Below are 18978 nucleotides of genomic sequence, written 5' to 3'. Positions count from 1 at the left end.
TGAATTCTGAGCAGGGCCTAGGGATGGATCTTGTTTTGCTTTAATAGCTACCTAAAACTAGGCCCTGAGGAAGGAGCAGAATTCTGTGCAATGCAACATAAATGAAAAAGAGCCCTAGTCACCATCATTCTAGACTCCTGTATGTCACCAAGGATATAAGACCTAACACATTGTGAAGAACTTAATCATAAAGGTAGAATTAAGCCCTGCTAGTCACAAAGTACAAATAGAACAGGATTCAGAAATTTCTGGAGCTTTTTCTGTAAAGATTGACAATATTTCATATTCGTGGCTCTCCGCAAAGCCTGGGAGAGTTCTTTGTGCTAAAGGAAAAAACTCGGACACACCACAACAAACTTTAGCACTAATCCATGACAGCCTCCGAGTGTCAGAGTTGAAGCCTGCAGCTTTCTATCAAAACTCTGGAAAATTTTGAGGGGAAATATTCATTTTGTGTTTCATAAAGCAAAGTATTTGAGATGTAAAGTGTTCTGTGTTTGATTACATGAGGCTGAATCTTGCTGCTTGTTTTGACATAATAATATAACATATAATACTGCTCTTTCTCTGAAGATTCTAGTATTTTTCAACAAAATCAGCAGAGCAATTGATAGCACTGCTTTAGAATGCAGAAAGACTTCTGTTGCTTCATTGACTGATTAGTGTCAACATAGCAATATAAAAATGGAAAAAGGCCAGTCATTTTGCAAGGGGAAGTTGCATGAGTACATTCAATCCATAGTCCAATCCGGCTTCAGTTTCAGTGGGAGTACTTGTATGTGCAAAGCTAAGCATGGTGATGTTTGTAGATTAAGGACTTTTTACACTTGGGAAGAGGTTACTCTTACCATGAGTAGAAAAAAAAACCTTCTTTTACAAATGTTTTCTGAAATAACAGAGCTCTCTATTGAGAATAATACTGAGTCAGTACTAGTAGAATTTACAATTTATTTTTTTTAAATAAAGAGAAGACATGTTTATCAGGTTATGTTAATCAAAGCATGGATAATTAACCTTATTTTTCTGTTTGTGTCCTAAAATTATTTTGGAAATAGGTCTTAGGCTTCTAAATGTGTTGACCTCAGACCTATAAAGCTACTGCAATGCTTTGTTTTTTTTTAATCATTGAAGTGATAAAAATAGATAAGAAGTAGTTCTTGCTAAGAATCAAGACTAAACCACCAAAACTAATGGACAATTAAGAAATGAATGCAGCAATAGCTAGTCACCAAAATCTTTTACTAGATTTGCTTTTTCAAAGGCAAGGTGAAATTAATAATAGAAAGCTGCAAACCCAGCTCCTTCTAACTCACAGAATATTAGACATCAGTCCCCTGACTTTGTTCAAGGCAGAAAGAAAGACAACGGAGAAATGATTTTAAACCACCTCTTAGATTTTTGCAATGAGATTTAAATGACTGCTCAGCATCTGATATATGTATGTTCCCAGGGATTTAGTGGGTGGGGCTGGGATGCTTCCAGAAATACTTGTGTGCTGGAGTTCATGATAGAGGTGCTGCTGATGAAGACACAGCAGCCTCTTGGTAGCTGCTGTAAATGAAGAACCCTCTGCAGCCTGGGTTAAGGTGTAGCTTCAAGCCCGTCATGCCAGAGGGACACAAGTTCTTGGCAAGCCAAGCATTTTCCCAGCTAGATCTGGGTTATGCTTAGCCTTCATACCAGAGTAGGTTACTGATGAGAAAAATGCATTAGACTGGGGAGAGACCAGACTACTTGCTGATTTTGATACGCTGACAAAAACCGATAAATGTGTTGTAGCAGGGGCAAACGCCAAATCCACTAGACTTTTACATTAATAAGCACCTTTCTTAGGTTTTCCTTTCAGACTTGTTCTACTTCATAATTTTTTTTTTTTTTTAAATAATAAATATAGAAACTGTTCAGGATGCTTAGCTGGGGTTTGGGACATCTAAGCTTCTTTTACAGTATATATTTCACCTAAGATTGGGAAGCTTCCTTCAGGCTACCTAAGGTATCCTTGAGATATGGATGATCTTTTTGTAGATGTGCATCTCACAGAGACCAAGAATTGGAACCTATTTTTCTGAGCTGAGTGTCCTTTAAAATAGGTCTACCAATATTCTGGAGAAAGGACCAGTCCTTTTCCTGCCTAGGAGTCTAAGCCAGAGGGAGACACCTCCTTCCCCTTTGCCTCTTCAGTTTTGCCAAGAGTAGCTGAAGTGATTTGATGGTCAGAGATTTTATTTCTAATCCTCAAAAATTATGAAGGAAGTTAGGCTGATAAACAAAGAGATAGCAAAACATCTTCCATTTTAAACAGAAATGTCTATGTCTGCTTCCAGGTATAGCAGTGAAGTATTTAATTTTAAATATTTAGTTAAAAAATCATAGTGCAATAAAGCAAATGTTAGCTTCTCCTCTTTTGTGATCGTTTCAAGAACCTCTGTGAAAAGAGATGGTCTAGGCCTTAGGAAACAGGCTTGGATATTAAAAAATATATGCTTATTCACTGCCTTGATGCCAAATCAAAAGCACATCCTAAACATGCCCAAGTAATTTGCTGGAAAAATACAAAGATCACCGGGTCACTATTAGCAAACAAAATATGATTAAGAGCAGAAAATGCACTACTAAAATACATGATATTCCCAGGGAGTGGAAGCATAGACCATTTCTGGGAAAAAGCTGAAAAGTGAAAACTTTATTTCATAGTCAATAAACAAAGTATGAAACTAAACCCCCGAAAGAGTAGCTTATTTCTAATAATTTTTAAAAATTCATTTGTATTTAAGAAAGTTAAAACAGAAACAAAGATCACTTAGCAGATTTTCCTGCAAACAGTGAGAATGCTTTTGTCATCTTCATGTTCACTTCCTCTTTCCATTAACTGAAATGGTTCTGTCTGAAAGAATCAGTATGAACAACAGATAGGAAAGCGTAAAACACAAAATAGGTCCCAATCTGGAAATCCAAATGATGAAATATAATTCTAAATCCCCATTGCTTATCATCATTAAAAACCAGATGGCCCTATTGGCTGAGTAGATGTATTAGACTAAGTTTTAACCAAACTGTTTTGGTGGTAAATTCCAAGTGCAGTTTCACCTGGATATGGTTTTCTTAATTCTCAACTTAAGTTTTTAGAGTACTTTTAAATATTTTTATTGTCTGTTTAACATATCATGATCCAATGTCAGCTGAAAAAAGGGCATGTAGTATAATGGCTCTCTGACATAAAAAGTGGGTTTTTTTGGTGTTCTGCATCATGCTTAATATGACAAGTGATTAAATACCATGGTTTATGCCCAGCCAGCAACTCAGTTCCACATGACTGCTCACTCACTCCTCCCCTCAGTGGGATGGGGAGGAAAAAACCATAAAAAAAGGGTGGTGGTTGGAGAGAAGGACAGGGAGGGATCACTCACCAATTATGCTCATGGGCCAAACAAGAGATAAACCTAGATATTAAATACCTTCCCCGCACCTCTTCCTTCTTCCCAGGCTCACCTTTGGTCCTCATTTCTCTACCTCCTCCCCTCCAGCAGCACAGGGGAATGAGATTGGGGGTTTTCAGTTAATTCACCACAAGTAGTTTCTGCTACTCCTTGCTCAGGGGAGGGCTCCTCTCACTCTTACCTTGCTCCAGCGTGGGGTACCTCCCGTGGGCTGCAGCTCTTCATGAACTTCTCCAACATTAGCCTTTCCCATGGGTCGCAGATTTTACAAACTACTCCAGCACAGGTCCCTTCCACAGCCTGCAGTCCTTCAGGAACAGACTGCTCCAGTTTGGGCTTCCCAGAGAGTCATGGGTTCTTCAGGCACAGCCACCTGCTGTGGGAGGCATGGGATCTTCCCAAGGCTTCATGGGGGTCTCTGCTCCCTCCTGACCCTCCATGGCTGCAGGGTAGGGCAGAGCCTGCCTCAACGTGGTCTGCACCATGGGCTGCAGGAGAGCCTCTGCTCTAGCCCATCTCCTCCCCTCCTGCCTTCACTGAGTTTTAGTGTCGTCTCTCTCACACCCCACTCCTCTCTCCACTGCAGGTTCCTGCAGCAGGTTTTTTTCCCCTCTTAAATATGTTCATCACAGAGGTGCTAACTGCCTTGGCCTTGGCCACAGGCAGGTCCACCTTGGAGCTGGGGAAGCTTCCAGCAGCTTCTCTAGCCCCTCCCCTGCTACCAAAAACTGCCACATAAACCCAATATATCAAAAGCATGTTTCGGGTCACACAACATGAGATGGAGAATAGTTTAATCAGGTTGCCAGACTGGTATTTTATTTTTGTTTGTTTTATATGAAGAGTGAATATATTAGTTCCAAAATAGTTTGTGATTGAATGACTTGACTGGGGGAACATCGAGGACATAGGAGGGAAAGAAAATACACAAAAAAAGTAGGAGATGTAGAAACAAAAAAAAAAAGAATGATGGAAGAGGAAGAGATACAGAAGAAATGAATTTAGAAGGATGAAGAGTTAATAGTAAATACAGGTAGAAATTGAAGGGAAGAGAATTTGGAATCCCAGAGAGAAGCTTGGAAAAGAAACAACAAAAATAAAAGAGTTCTGTGTATTGTTCAACTATGTCAATTACTGATTGAACTGATTTCAAAGAACCCGTTGAGTGAGTTATTTTGTGTGATTCCTGAAGCAGGTGCTAAGGACATGACTTAGCATGTTGTGTTTTCCACATAAATTCTGTTTACTATGGCTATTCCGACTCAGATATCTGTCGTGGGAACTGAGGTATACCCCTCCTATCCATGCCATGCAGCTCAGCTGCGTGTCAAACTGCAGCAGCTGCAGGTATATGTACTTCCAATAGGCAGCAATCTAAGCCTGTAGATAGAGCAATAATACATAGTGATATTGGTCTAATTTACTTCTGAAGTTTCCAGCACATGCATTACCTTAAACAGATGCAGAGAGATGAGTTTTTTCATCTTGTTCAGCATCATAACTATCTCTGGGATGAATCATTAATAGAATAGTTACTCTCCTCCGAAGTATAAGGATGTGAACTAAAGTCTTTTTTTTCAACTGTATTAACTCTCTGTTTTTCAGACTGAGGAAGAAACAGACCAGAGGCCAAAATAAAGCCTGAAATGTTGCTAGCAGTTTGAAAAATCACTTTGACACAGTCAGAAGATAACGTCAGTGTTATTATGCTTCCTTTGACACTGATGACAATGTCGCAGAAGATCAGTAAGGAAATCCCAGGTAAGAATGCATGGATGATCATGCTGGATAAATCTTGGCTCAGTATCATACATCTGGTTTTCTCTTCATCAGCTCCAGGGTGTGAGTGTGTGGGAATATTTCAGGTTACAGAGGTTATTCATGTTCATCAGAAATAGAAAACAAACAAACAAACAAAGTAGCTTTTCCCTACCATACATGGTCTTTAATGAATAAACTTTTTCAGTATTCATTTCTCTGGGGAAATTTGGGCTAGATTTGGGGTTGAGTGTGACTTTCTAAAAGTCTGGATGTTTGGACTGATGTTTTCGATTGGCCTGTTTTAGACAGAAGTCTGTAGATTAAATAGTGAAACATAAATTGCCTCTCTGTTTTTCCAACATATATTGTGTATATCATTTTGTGTATTATTGTTTTATTCTTTAGACATCACTGTTAAATAACTATAAACCATACCCAACGGGTCTCCCTCCCTAAAGCAAATAATTACTGTAAACTCTTACAATGAGCAGAGCACATTTCTCTGAGGCTGAAATCCTGATGTTTCCTCCATGTGAATCTGATTTCAGATCAGAGCCTAATAATTCAAAGACTATAAATTAATTTGGCGTATGGTCATGGCTTTTTATATCTTGGGGAGTTACAATAATGTAAAAATAAAATCAGTGAAACCAGTCCTCAGATGAGGTGTTCCTTAATGGTCTCCTGATTTACAATCTCTTAGTTAATGAAATTCTTATTAATTATTAAATACCAGATCTGGGTGTCACACAAATCAAACCAAGGAAGCAACTGTATCATTTAAAAAATGGATGCTGCAAAAAACCCAACACCTTTAATTTTACTTGATAAAAGTGAAAGAACTAAGGATATTAATAAACACTACACTAATTTAATAAAAAAGTATCTCTTCCAATTTTCTTTTTTTCTACTTACTTCTTATTCTTGGGGTAGAACTGGATTCAGATAAATTAGTCACAGAGAAAGATTATTTCCATGCTTTGGTAGTTGGATATGGGTACTCATGTTTATGATACGGCTGAATGATATCTCTCACTATCACATGTAATTCATCCAAACAAAACTATTTCTAGTGTTGCCTAGTAATCTATCCTGTAATCCTATGGACACAAGGTCCCAGGTTATACTCCAGATGATGCAACATAAAACATCACATTATAGGGTCTGACTGTCTACTTTTAGAAACCTGTATGGGAAAGGTGTAAGATATCTACCATTATTGGGGAAGCAACACATTCTCTGTAAAAACAAATCATCTGGTAGGGAAGATAAGAGGAAGAGAAAAGATTTAAAATTATTGCAGAAATAAGTACTTGTGTAGGACTTCATAAATTTTTCTGAATATGTATGAATGCTTATTGTACTTATTTTAAGACATACTTGATACTTCCAGAAAATGGTGATGTATGTATCTCCCATCTTGTAAATTGCATTTGGTATACTAAAAACATTAGCTATTAACGAGAATGAGTAATTTTGCAGTTACTATTCTCACACTGACACTTCTAGGGAGTAGTCTATGCTGTCTATTAAATTTATGAATGGTTAGCTTGATGTTTTCAGATGTTCTTAGGGTACTAATTATACTAAGAAACCCCAACTCTAAAGTCTGAAAAATCTGTGTATTTCAGTTTGGGGTTTTGATTTAGTTTTAGTGGTGTCTGGAGTTTTAGAATACAGTATTTCAATCTGTAAAGATTTTCTATTACAGGAGAAAAAAGACTTTTCACTAACCTGCTATATTGAAATACAAGAATTTCTAGAAGGTTATTTTATCTCCCTTACTAACCATGGACTTTTATTGCCTGTTTAAACATTCATGGAATAATTTTATTGTGAATGCCTTGGGTTTTCTAAAAGTTCAGCATAAAAAACTAATACAGATGGGTCTATTCTTGCTTTTTCAATTCCACTGAATAAAAATTATGCAAGCTCTCATGAATTAACTCTTGATTCCATGCAGTGGAAGAGTTTCCCATGAGTTCTGCATATGTGAGATTCCATTACTAATTTCCAGACTAGAAATCAGTACTAATGATAATTAGCAATTAGAAAGCATTAGAGTTTTTAGAGGCTCAGTTTTTCTGGAAGCTTTTATTTTATATCTTGAATACTTCCTCTGTCGATACTACAAGCACAGCTCTGATACTTTTAAAATAAAATATTGAAAATGTTGCCTTAGACTGCATTATCAGTTATGAATTGCATTGTCAAAGAAGAGAGGTCAGAGAAAAGATACTGAAGAAGCACCATGTGGAATCATAGAATCATAGAATGGTTTGGGTTGGAAGGGACCATAAAGATCATCTGGTTCCAACCCCCCTGCCATGCGCAGGGACACCTTCCACTAGACCAGGTTGCTCAAAGCCTCATCCAGCCTGGCCTTGAACACTCCCAGGGATGGGGCATCCACAGCTTCTCTGGGCAACCTGTTCCAGTACTTTAACACGTCTCTGTGAAGAAAAACTTCTTGATATCTAATCTAAATCTCCCCACTTTCAATTTAAACCCATCACCCCTTGTCTTGTCACCACAGGCCCTTGTAAAAAGTCCCTCCCCAGCTTCCTTGTAGCCCCTTCAGGTACTGGAAGGCTGCAATAAAGTCTCCCCAGAACCTTCTCTTCTCCAGGCTGAACAAGCCCAACTCTCTCAGCCTGTCCCCATAGCAGAGGTGCTCCAGCCCTCTGAGCATCTTCGTGGCCTCCTCTGGACTCACTCCAACAGGTCTATATCCTTCTGATGTTGAGGGTTCCACACCTGGACACAGAACTCCAGGTGGGGTCACACAAGAGCAGATAGAGGCGGGGAATCACTGATGGTGTGGCACTGGTGGTGCTGGCCACACTTCTGATACAGCCCAGGATACGGTTGGCTTTCTGGGATGCCAGCACACACTGCTGGCTCATGTTCAGCTTTTCATTCACCAGTTCCCACCAAGTCCTTCTTCTCAGGGCTGCTTTCTATCCACACTTCACCCAGCCTGTACTTGTATTTGGGATTGCCCCGACCCAGGTGCAGGACCTTGACCTTGGCCTTGTTGAACTTATATTGTGGAACTGGTATTAATTTAATCTATCAGCTACTGGAGAGCTAGGTTTCTAGTCACAGGTAGCTAACTAACTCCCTCTAAAATGTACAAAAGAAGCAAGGATCTCTGTCAACGACAATTAATTAAAGACAGTGTTTGAAATGGAAACATGCACTGGCCTCTGAATGTACAAATTTAGTTCCACAATAGAAGACTATTGGATTACAAAGAACTGAAGGCCACTGTGAAAAGGTCATAGCAATACTGAACAATGCAACACCTAATGCTGCACAGCATTTGACTGTAACTATGTTAGTCAACTAAAGAGAGCCGAAAGTTCTAGTTAAAATGAAAATAGCATAACTGGTTTGGACTATGCCTAAAGAAACACAAAGCTGAATAGGGAAGAGTACTGTCAGTAGAACATTAATCAGAGAAATGCTATAGAGCTAAAAGATAGTGAGTGCCCAAAGGGTACAAATATAAACAGTTAAAACAATTCATGTGTATAAACATTTCATAACTATATTTAAAAACAGAAGGATATTTGATTGATTTAGGAAGATAATTATATAATGGAGGGACCTGTGCTAAAATTGAAGTATATAGTAAGACTGAGTTCTCTTACAGTCCTATGTTCATGAAATTTGAAGGCTTCAACCTTTTTTGAGTTGTTTTAATGTTGACAAGGAGCCATCTCTGTTCCATTCTTTTACAATTATACATATAAGGCAATTTTTCAGTACTAAACCAGTAGTGGGTGAACTTGATTTGATGTAGTTCAGTGAGTTGAATTCCTTTTCATATCTGGAGGGTTCAAACCCAACCTCATCAGTTTATTTTGGACTATGTCCAACTACTTCATCACAAATTGTCTCAAAGGATCTCTATAACATGCTTCTGCTGCAGTGAAAGCAGCATAACTAAAGCTTCAGCTAGGCAAAGAGCTGAAACACAGAGACGTAAGTTTTTTAGGCTAGAGATTAGAGAACAGCTGTCCCCAAGGACAGTTTATTGGTGTTACTGAATGATTTGTCAACACAGAAAACAGGAAAACTTTAAAGCATGGATTACAACTGAAGAGTTCCGTTTCCCAGGGGTAAATACATAGGACTGCTATTATTACACTTTCATTTTCTACTACTATTACTACTACTACTACTACTGCAATCACTACCACTACCATTACCAGTATTAGCCTTTTTGTGTGGTTGCCCTACTCACTAAAGCAATTAGTATCTCTTAAGAAAATTTAAAATGAAGATAGATTATGTTGCTGTCCAAATTGTACCTCTGTATTCCCAGAAGAAGACTTGATACTAAATGTTCTGAACTTATTCAAAAGTTTATTGCCTCATAACCATCTTTAAGCATGATCCACTTCTTTTCTTTTTCATGCTACTCTCCAGAATCTCATTAAATATTCACCTTAGAGAGGTATTCACCTTTTCTTTTTCATGCTACTCTCCAGAATTTCATTAAATATTCACCTGAGGCTTAGAGAGGTAATGGAATGCTATAGCCTGGAATAAAAATACAGTAGAATTTGAGACTGTTATATAAAAATTTCTTTGTGTCTTTTGTCTATGCTTTATTCCTGTGAAGAAGCTATGCAAAAATTCTCCTCTGAAAGATTGGTCCAAGGATGCTGGTAAAGAAGACATTCTTGTTTCACATGTGTTGTTAAAGACAACTGGATGCCCAAATACCAGAAATTTCCTCACCTTTTACAGCTCTTAAGAGTTGTAGCTATGACGAAAATTTACATTCTCTTGGAACTACACAATACTTATTCACAGAAAAATAGAATTTCTCATTAAATGCTGACCTATCAAAAAAAAAAAAAAAAGTGCTGCGCGCCAAGTGCCTCATACAAACAGTATGTGTGAGGTGTTTGGCCTGCACCAGTCAAAATGTCATGATCTCACTCTGTGGACCAAGAAAATATGATTAACACCAGCTGCAGAGCCGTGCCCCTTGAGAGGCATCTACCTGGTTGGCTCGTTGGTGATACTGTACCACATGCAGGTAGCACAGTGGCCTGCAGCTGGCTCATGCCCCGCAGTGTGAACACTCTGACGCATGGCGCTCACCTCTGCCGTGCCCTCGAGGGCCAGCAAAGCATGCGGACTCAGAAGCAGCTTTTGCAAGTTTGCTTTGAAGGTACAACATGCATTCCTTGCATCACTGACCTCTGACTGTGAATCAATGTGTAGCCTGGGGACTTCAGACCAAACTCGATTAAGATATGCACTACCAGGTCTGTTTTGGCTCAGACATGCCATGCTTGGGACGACTGGGTTGCAAGAATTCAAGCTGGCTGCTGCCCAGCTATGCCAGGGTAGAAGACTCCTTCTGTGCTGTCTGCACTCTCTCTGTTGCTGCAGGAGCTGATGGAAAACAAAAATGGCAGTCAGGTTTGCCCCTACCAAAAAAAAAAAGAACAAGTTTAAAAAATGTTTTCTGGACATTCTGAATAACATAATATTGGGATTATAACCATTTGTATTTAGACAATTTTCTAGCACCTTGAAACATTTCTTGATTTTAAGCTCGGCTTTGAAAGACTGTATCATGGTTTTTGTGTTCCTCCTATACTGATGCTAATGGAGGCTGCAGGCAGGGAGCAGGGAACCTTTTATTTCTCTTTAGGAGAAAGTATGCTCAGCTTTGCAAAGCTTAAAAATGCCTCTGTTGTAGTGTTACAAACCGTGCTCTGTGCACCTCTAGATCTTGACATAGAAGTCTTCTTGGCAGCATCCAATGAGAAGGGGTTGTTTTGGTTGTCTGCAAAGCAATACAAGTCCTCCACCATTTAAAATTTGGACATATTTTAGACCCTTATTTGTTTTCACATAATGATGTGCTTATTTGCCATTATATTTAAATAGAACAGGAACAGGCCCCTGTTGGTGTCAGGCTTCAATGTCTAAAAATCACATGAACACAGAACAAATGTTGATTTGATGTATGCTTTAGTTATTAGACCTTCCTTTCAATATCTGGTTGTAAAAGAAAGAAAAAAGATAGCAAAAGAGTGACCACCTATTGCTATGCAATAGGGTGCCATGACTTTGTGCTTCACTATCTTGCCCACCTGCACTGCTTTTGCTGTGCTGTCCTACACCTACTCCAAGACTTAGCCTGGCTCCCAGCACAGTGGGGTCATGATGTGATGGCTGATGTTTCAGGTTAACTGTCCTGTGTTTTTGCCCTACTGGGAACTTCATGCAGAGGTGAAACAGGCTCTTACAATGGCAGAATAACATCCAGAGCTCTTAGACCTGTGGTAGTTAACTTGTTCTGATAACGGTGCTGGTGGCATTATAAATACCCTTCTCAGGCACATTCTGTCTGGAATGACACCACGTGGCTGGAATGTATTGAAAGGTCTTAGGCGTAAGGACTGTTTGTTTTGAAGGTGGCTAGTGAAATGGCAGTAGGCTTAGGACTCTGAGGTATTACACATCATGATGAAGAATGAGAAAGCGAAATCAGTGGTGAAGGGCTGTTAACTGGGATAAAGTGAATTTTGTGACATGTGACACATTGTCTTTATGTCATTCTTAGTACATATGTTACAGTAGAAAAGAGAACTCCCTAAAAGAGTTGACCTAGTAAAAATGATATGAAGGTATTTCACCATTATTATTATTATTTATTTCTTGTTATGCTTGTAATAATTCAGGTGCTTTCCAAACAGAAAAGCTACAGGCCCTGCCCCGAGGAGCTCACAATCTAAAGGTGGACAAGAAGAGAGATGTGAAGGAGAGGGGATCCACAGAGAATTCAGGAGGCCAAGATGGAAATCAACCGTATCTTACCAATGAAATGGTTTTGAGCACATTGTTGCAAAGCTGTACAAACTATTTTCTGATTACTGTGCATATTTTTCATTTTGGTTCAACTAATTCATTCTTAGGTGCCATGGCACAGATAGAAGTGCAGCAAGGAAGCTTGCTACAGCTCAGAGTGTAGCACATGTGTAAAGCAGAGCTGGAAAACTCACCTAAAAGTACAGAGATTAGAAGGGTTTGTCTGGATTTTCAGAACTCATTTCAGTACAAGGATAGTTTAGATCCAGAATGGTATGGCTTTAGGTCGGATCCCATCCAGGTGTGATGGATTCCATCCAGAATATGTGTACTCTATGCATCTGGAGGTGTCTTAATACAGGCTGGTATGAACTACAAAATCTATAATGGCAGGGCTAGGGAACTTCAGAATGAAATGACCACACAGATGTGGTATATTCACATGTTTCCAAGGGAGGAGAAAGATGGTGCTGAGAGTTTGAGGGTGGTCATTCTTAGGTCAGTTGTAAAATTAAATTTTTAATAATGTAGGACACCAGTCACTGATTAAAAAGAAACACACTGTTTAATTTTAAAAATACTGATTTTGACGAAGACATTAAGTCACTCATCAGTTATGAAAAATATTATTAGGTTTTCTTTATACATTTAAATGTCTAAGTAATTTTTATAAAACTTCCAATCAGGTTACCCCAAGCTCTGAAATTGTCAAAGAAACACTCTTAAGGCTTTCCTTTAAAAACTTCTCAACAAATTACCATATTTTTCTAAGTACTCTGGGGATCATTGTATGTTTGTTTATTCCTGAAGTATCTTTTAGCAAATACAAGTGTACTGTGAGGGCAAAAGCTAATAAGCAGATGAATATTAAAGTGCATAGATTGTCCACGTTTGGAAAAACAAATGGTTGAAGAAGCAGCAGCTGTTTTGATTACGGATTTCCAGGGGGTAATCCGACATCAGTTTTTCGCAAGCCACAGATATTTCTTGTACTATAAGAAACATTTTTTTACAGTCTTCTAATCCTGCAAATGCATTTCTAACAGTGGTCTCAGGACAGTGATAATCCTCTTGCTGGGAGGGAGAAGCTGTAATTAAATAATCAAACTGACTAATCTTTCATGATTTACAGGTATTAATATTCCCTCAATAAATAAAAGAATATATGTTATCTTCCGATTCTATATAGCTTTTGAAACAAATTTTTTTCTAGCAATTTAAATAAATGATTCTAATAGCTTTACATGAATTATGCTGACAGAAACCACTTATGATTATTATGGTGCCCAGAATCTTTTAAGAACCTACAAAGTTAAATAAAGGCTTACAAGTCTCTTAAGCTACTTTTTATTTGCATAGAAAAATATTTATCATAGGAGTCAACTATCATATGAGAGAAATTGCATTTGTCATAATTGAAAAAGATAGCTAAAAAGTTTCTGTGGGTTATTGCAACAGTACAAGAATACAAGATGCTTCCATTTATTAAAAAATGTAAAACAAATCATGAAAGCTAAAGCAGGCTACAAAACAGAACGTTCCCGTATTACCTTTCTCTTGACTGCTATGTTACAAGATCATGTGCCACAGTTGAGTACTATAAAGTGTAGTTCTGCATTTGCTAATATAATTCTTAAAACACTCCCCCCCCCAAAAGCACTATGCAAAATATATATATTTGTAAATGCTTCCTCTTGTAAGCATCACAACCTTGTTATCACATAATCACCCTGATCAATTGTTTCCTGTTGCCCAGCAGAGTCAATGCTAATGTCCAACTCCTTGTCCAGCTGATCCTGCGGTGTGGCTAGATCTGAGTTGTGTAACTCCGTTTTCTCCATTTCTGAAGCACAGATACTTCCCTCTTCCTGTGAACCCGAAGAGTCACCATTGATTTGTGACTCAGCTAACACGCATTTTTCATCAGGACTTTGGGTGTTTAATTCACAGTTCACGGTCAGTTCTCCCTCTTCCAGTTCAGCAGTTTTCTCACATTGTTCTTCTGCCTGTTGACGGGAAACTTCTTCAGAAACGGTGTATATTTTATTTGCACTCTGCTCCACAGAGTTTGTTTTTGATCGTCTGTGAAATAACCCAAAATTTTTTATGTCTGTTACAAAATTCACACGCTTTTGTTTCTCCTTAGTGGATTCTGTGTTGCTCACATTATGTGCTTCAGAGGCAATAGTGGCTGATCTTGGATGAATCATTGTTGTTATATCAAAAAGGCTGAAGGTCTTTTTCTTTCCTTTCTTGTTTCCTTCACTGTCACTATTTTCTTCATTTTCTGACAGAGAGGCAGCATCTTTGTTCATTTTTGCAGTTTGCAAATTAGAGAGCTTGCTTCCTTTTAACAAACCCAAGACTTCAAAACGAAAGCTGGAAATATCTTGTTTTAACTCCTAAAAATTAGGAAGAAAGACGAAACATCAGAGCATGAAAGCTAATTTGATATTTCCTCTTGTAATTAAAAAAAAAGGAAAAAAAGTTATGTTAAAGGATCCGTAATAAACTTCACAATCTGGATGATACCTGGTATCTTCAAGGTGCTTTGCAGACTGTCTAATGGATCTTCCAGGTAAGACAGAAAAGTTATCAGCAATTTTATCAGAGAAAACTTCAGAGGATATGTGCCTTAGTCTAGACAACTCACAGAAATCACAGACAGCGGTGGAGGAAGGAGCATGGACATCTTGAAGACCTGCAACCCATCTGTTAGACAGTATTATCCCACCACAGTGACAGCATTTTGGTGAGGTTTTAACACCATCCCTTACACACACATACACACGGGGACATATGCACACAGAAGGCACACGTGTGTGTGTCCTTCCCTCTGAGTAGCACTGCAGGTAGGGCTTTGTGCAACCGAGGGCTCACTGGCCCTGATCACCCAGTTGTCCTGTACGTGCTGTGTGGTGGCACTCAAGGTGCTCTGAATGATTCAATAATGAAGCAATTAGCTCAGGCTCTGGCTGTGCCTTCTACATGTGTAAGCTGAGGCAGATGAATATCATTCTGAATGGATTTTGAGGTGCCAACAGTAACAAAAATGTTTGATGCTAGAAGTAGTGATGGATGTAAGCATTGTGACGTGTATGGCCCTGTTCACTTCATCATTGTCAAGGGTTTTTAGTATTTGACCACTTTTTTAAGTTTTCCATTTTTTAAGTCACATAAAAGGTGTTTTATATACAAATGAAGGCATGATATCACTCCATGGCAGAAAATTTCTGTTTCCCAAGGTGCTGAAACTTTGCATCTTGCTGTAACAAACACATTGTCACATAAACTTAGACCCACTTTGGTGTCCCCTTACATGGGCACAATACAAACTAGCTGACAAAGCTGATTATTTCTCCAGCTAAAGAAAGAAGGGGACTTGCTGGAGTCTACGTACTGTCTGTGTATGGTCCATCAGGACACAGACAGTAACGTAGGAAGGAAGTTATATGCTAACTGAACAACCGAGGAGTGTGAGAAATATGCTTCCTAGTCTTACCTTACTAAAACACCTCTAAACACATAAATAAATGCATACCTTAAAATTTTCTTCTGTCAGTCCTTCCTCAGTTTTGGCGTCTCTTATCATTGCTGCAACATATCTCTTAACCAGATTTCTCATAACTTCCTAAAAATAGAAAATATTGTGTTAGCTTTCTTGGTATTAGTTACTGAAACTACACTCACTGGGCCTGCTTGGGCTTGTTTGTGCTTTAGGAACCTGACATAAAATGTCAAACCTTAGATCATTTGGTTGAATTTTTTTCTGATTTTCAATGGAAAGTGCTGATATTAATTATCCTGAGAAGGGCTGTAGTGGGTTTGACCAAAGGTATGTCTCATGCCAGTAACATGCAGTCAATGAGTGATTAGTTGTTCGTGCCTCATGATGAGTTTAAATCTAGCATAGTTTTATAATGTTATTGCCAGCTATGTTTTCCCAAGCCTCCTGTTCAGAGGCTTTCTGAATAAGAAATGATAACAATATGTTTAATGGGCTGTGACAGGTTTTCCTATGTGTTTTGAACTGGTATAAACTTTCTGCATCCACAAATCCTCTGCCAATGAATTCCACAGTATAGCTGGAGTAAGATTTGATTTTTTTTTATTATTATTTTTAACCTGCTCTCTGATAGTTTCCATTGTTGCCTTCTATTTCTAAGAATCCTAAAATTATTTTAGTTGGAAGAGATGCTTGGAGACTGTCTGATCCAGCTCAGAGCCCTGTACAGTCAAGTGCTGAATATCTCCAAAGGTGAAGATGCTGAAGCCTCCCTGAGGAACTTTTTCCAATTCTTTATTACCTTCACTGTGATGATGATTTTCCTTACAGAATTTCCCTTCCTGTATCTTGTGTTCATTGACTCCTGTTCTTTTTGCTGTGCAGCTCCAAGAAAAATCTGTTTCCTCTCTAACCATCCACTGTGTTACTGAAGACAGCAATTAGATCCCCCTTAACCTACTCTAGGCTGAAATAGGAGCTTCCCCTTTTTTGTCAGTCAGTATCCTTTTATGCCCTCTAACAATCTTGGTCATCCTTTGCTGGATTACTTCCAATTTGTTAACACCTCTCTTGTAGTGGGGGACCTAAAACAGGGCACACTGCTCCAGATACAGTCATGCAAGTGTGGGCTGAAGAACAATAATCACTTCCCTCAAAGTGCTGCCTACAGTCTTACTAAAGCAGCCTAGTACGTGTCTGGTATTCAGTTTGCGTATAGATAGTAAACATCTGCTCTATGTTCACTTTCCCCATGGTTTTATAGATCCCTGTTGTATTTCCCACACCTGTCTCTCTTTCACGTTGGAAAAGTCCTACTTTACCTAGTCATTTCCCACAAGAACCCATTAATTACCAAATGTACAAGTGCACAGCCCACATCTTGTTTAACTTGCAGTCTTTTTAACACAACAAAAATTGAAAATAAATCTGAAAACTATTCCTTGTGCTACAACAGTCTCAAAAGCTCAGAGGCTGAAGCAGGAAGGATGGAGAAGAACAGCTTACAGGGGATCCAGGCAGAGGGTTTATTAAGGAACAGGAAGTTGTCTATGGGGGACCAGAGCCAGAGAGATGGAGAGCAGGTTATGATGGAGCATGTCTGTGAGCTGCTCAAATGATGCTGATGAATCCCAGCAGGAAGGTGGGACTACATGTTTGCTTTTTTAAAGGCAATCCATATTACAGTTGGCAAAATACTACTGACTGTATCATTGTTCTAGGAAATGTCCTTTTGCACCCTAAAAGTAGACAACTTTACTTCTCAAATGCTCTTTTTTAAACACCAAAAATACTGTGTTCATTTGATGACGATGAAATAAGTATGTATTTTGTGGGTTTGGTGGTTTTTTTTCCTTGCTTTCTCACAAAATTCTTCCTTTTTTGTCCTCATGAAGACCATTTTGAGTCATAGAAAAATAGTTTCCCAAAAAATAAACATGGGTCTGTACCTGGTATTGATGATGTCTTCTCAGATTGTCAGCTGCACGCCTCTAAAAAAAAAAAAAAAAAAAGAAAACAAACCAAAAATCCATGAATCCCTGCCTGTTAGTAAAATACAGCATAACACAAAAGCCAGCCCGTGTAGCATGTGGCATCTAGCAAGCTGAAAGAGATGGTTCAAAGTCTCTTGAAAAAATGGCACTGTTGGAGCAAATCCTGTCATTAGCTTTACAGAAGGGAGAATGTTACTATTGGGCAGGCAAAGCAGATTTTCAACATTTTCATCATTGTGCTGTTATTCCAACATTGGCATGGATACGGTGGGGCATCCAGGTCTCTGCTTGCAGAGACACAAAGTCACGGATCTGAGATAGAAGGGCACCAATGTGATCATGTCACTCACTTGCACAGACTGAAGTGTATTTTACTGAACTGAGAAAAGCTTGACATAAGCATGATACTAGCAAGACGTATGCTATGGCTCCTAATATCTCATTTAAGACACAGCTAACCAACACCTGCGCTATGAAACCACGTTAAAGAGAAAATTTCCTGCTTAGTTCCCTGTTAAAAACACTTGGTCACAGAGAGATATTGAAGAAAGAAGCTTAGCTTGCAAAGCAGAGTTTGGTGTTGATAATAAGGGAGGTTACGTGCAATAGTAACTCTGAAGAGGAACAGCAAAAAGAAGTGTGGTAGGTTGAAAGCATGGCACGGAGTTGCATTAGATTATACTGCCATGTCTAAGGGCTGTCCAGAAGATGGGAAATAAAAGGCCTGAATTAGTCCTTGAATTACTGTTGTCCTCAGTAGCATACTGAGTCACATCTTCCTATTCTCTATCTTAATTATCCTTGAGACTGTTTAAAGAAAGACTTACAGTTTTAAATTAGGTTCTTATATCTGCTGCTGGCAAGAAAAGAATATGTCTGACCACTGATTGTATTTCTACAAACCAGAACACTTATAGCCTCTTAAAACAGGATAAAAAAATAGGACATCCAAGGGACTTGTTAAAACTGACCTCAGTTGCCTAGTGAGGCAGGCACAATAAGGTATTTCATCGTGGTCTTTTACTTGAAACTGATTGACAATTTATGATTAGCAATTTCCCTGCACTCAGAATCAGTTTACACTTTAGGGTTGATTTCTTGTTTGTAATTAATTTGACAGATGCAGTAGCTGTGTGGTTGGGCTTGGGAAAAAAAAAAAAAAAAGGGAAAATCGTCTTGTAATTGCTCTGAACAGCCACTGTGGGGTAGGGCTTTATACATTAGCATCTTCAGTATTTTTCCAGATTGTGTTTCTGTATCTGTGCCTCATCCAAGGAGAATATGGAAATTCCATGTGGTCAAGGGTAGATGCAGGGGCAAGCCTGCCCACCTCAGCGGCCGGAGGGAGAAATTCAGCCGAGGGAAAGCCTCCCACCACCCATCTCTAGCCGGATTTCAGAAAAAACTCTGATTTTTCGCAGTTGACCACAAGATGGAG

The 18978-nt window shown here is 38.8% G+C and overlaps 1 protein-coding gene across 1 annotated transcript in view; it reads right to left on the bottom strand.

Moving 5' to 3' along the window:
• Window positions 1–13566: 13566 nt before the first annotated feature.
• TRPC4 (transient receptor potential cation channel, subfamily C, member 4) overlaps window positions 13567–18978 on the bottom strand; it is a gene marked incomplete at its 5' end in the record, with an annotated part of 36866 nt that continues 31454 nt past the window's right edge. The window contains 3 exons of the mRNA XM_010148785.1: window positions 13567–14443; window positions 15583–15672; window positions 17496–17537. Coding sequence (XP_010147087.1) covers window positions 13745–14443; window positions 15583–15672; window positions 17496–17537 — 831 coding nt within the window. The remainder of the gene's footprint in view (window positions 14444–15582; window positions 15673–17495; window positions 17538–18978) is intronic.

This window comes from Eurypyga helias, unplaced genomic scaffold (genome assembly GCF_000690775.1).
Source record: "Eurypyga helias isolate BGI_N326 unplaced genomic scaffold, ASM69077v1 scaffold383, whole genome shotgun sequence".
Classification (NCBI taxonomy): domain Eukaryota; kingdom Metazoa; phylum Chordata; class Aves; order Eurypygiformes; family Eurypygidae; genus Eurypyga; species Eurypyga helias.
Note: the sequence above shows the minus strand (reverse complement) of the source record. Positions and strands in the feature narration are given on the sequence as shown.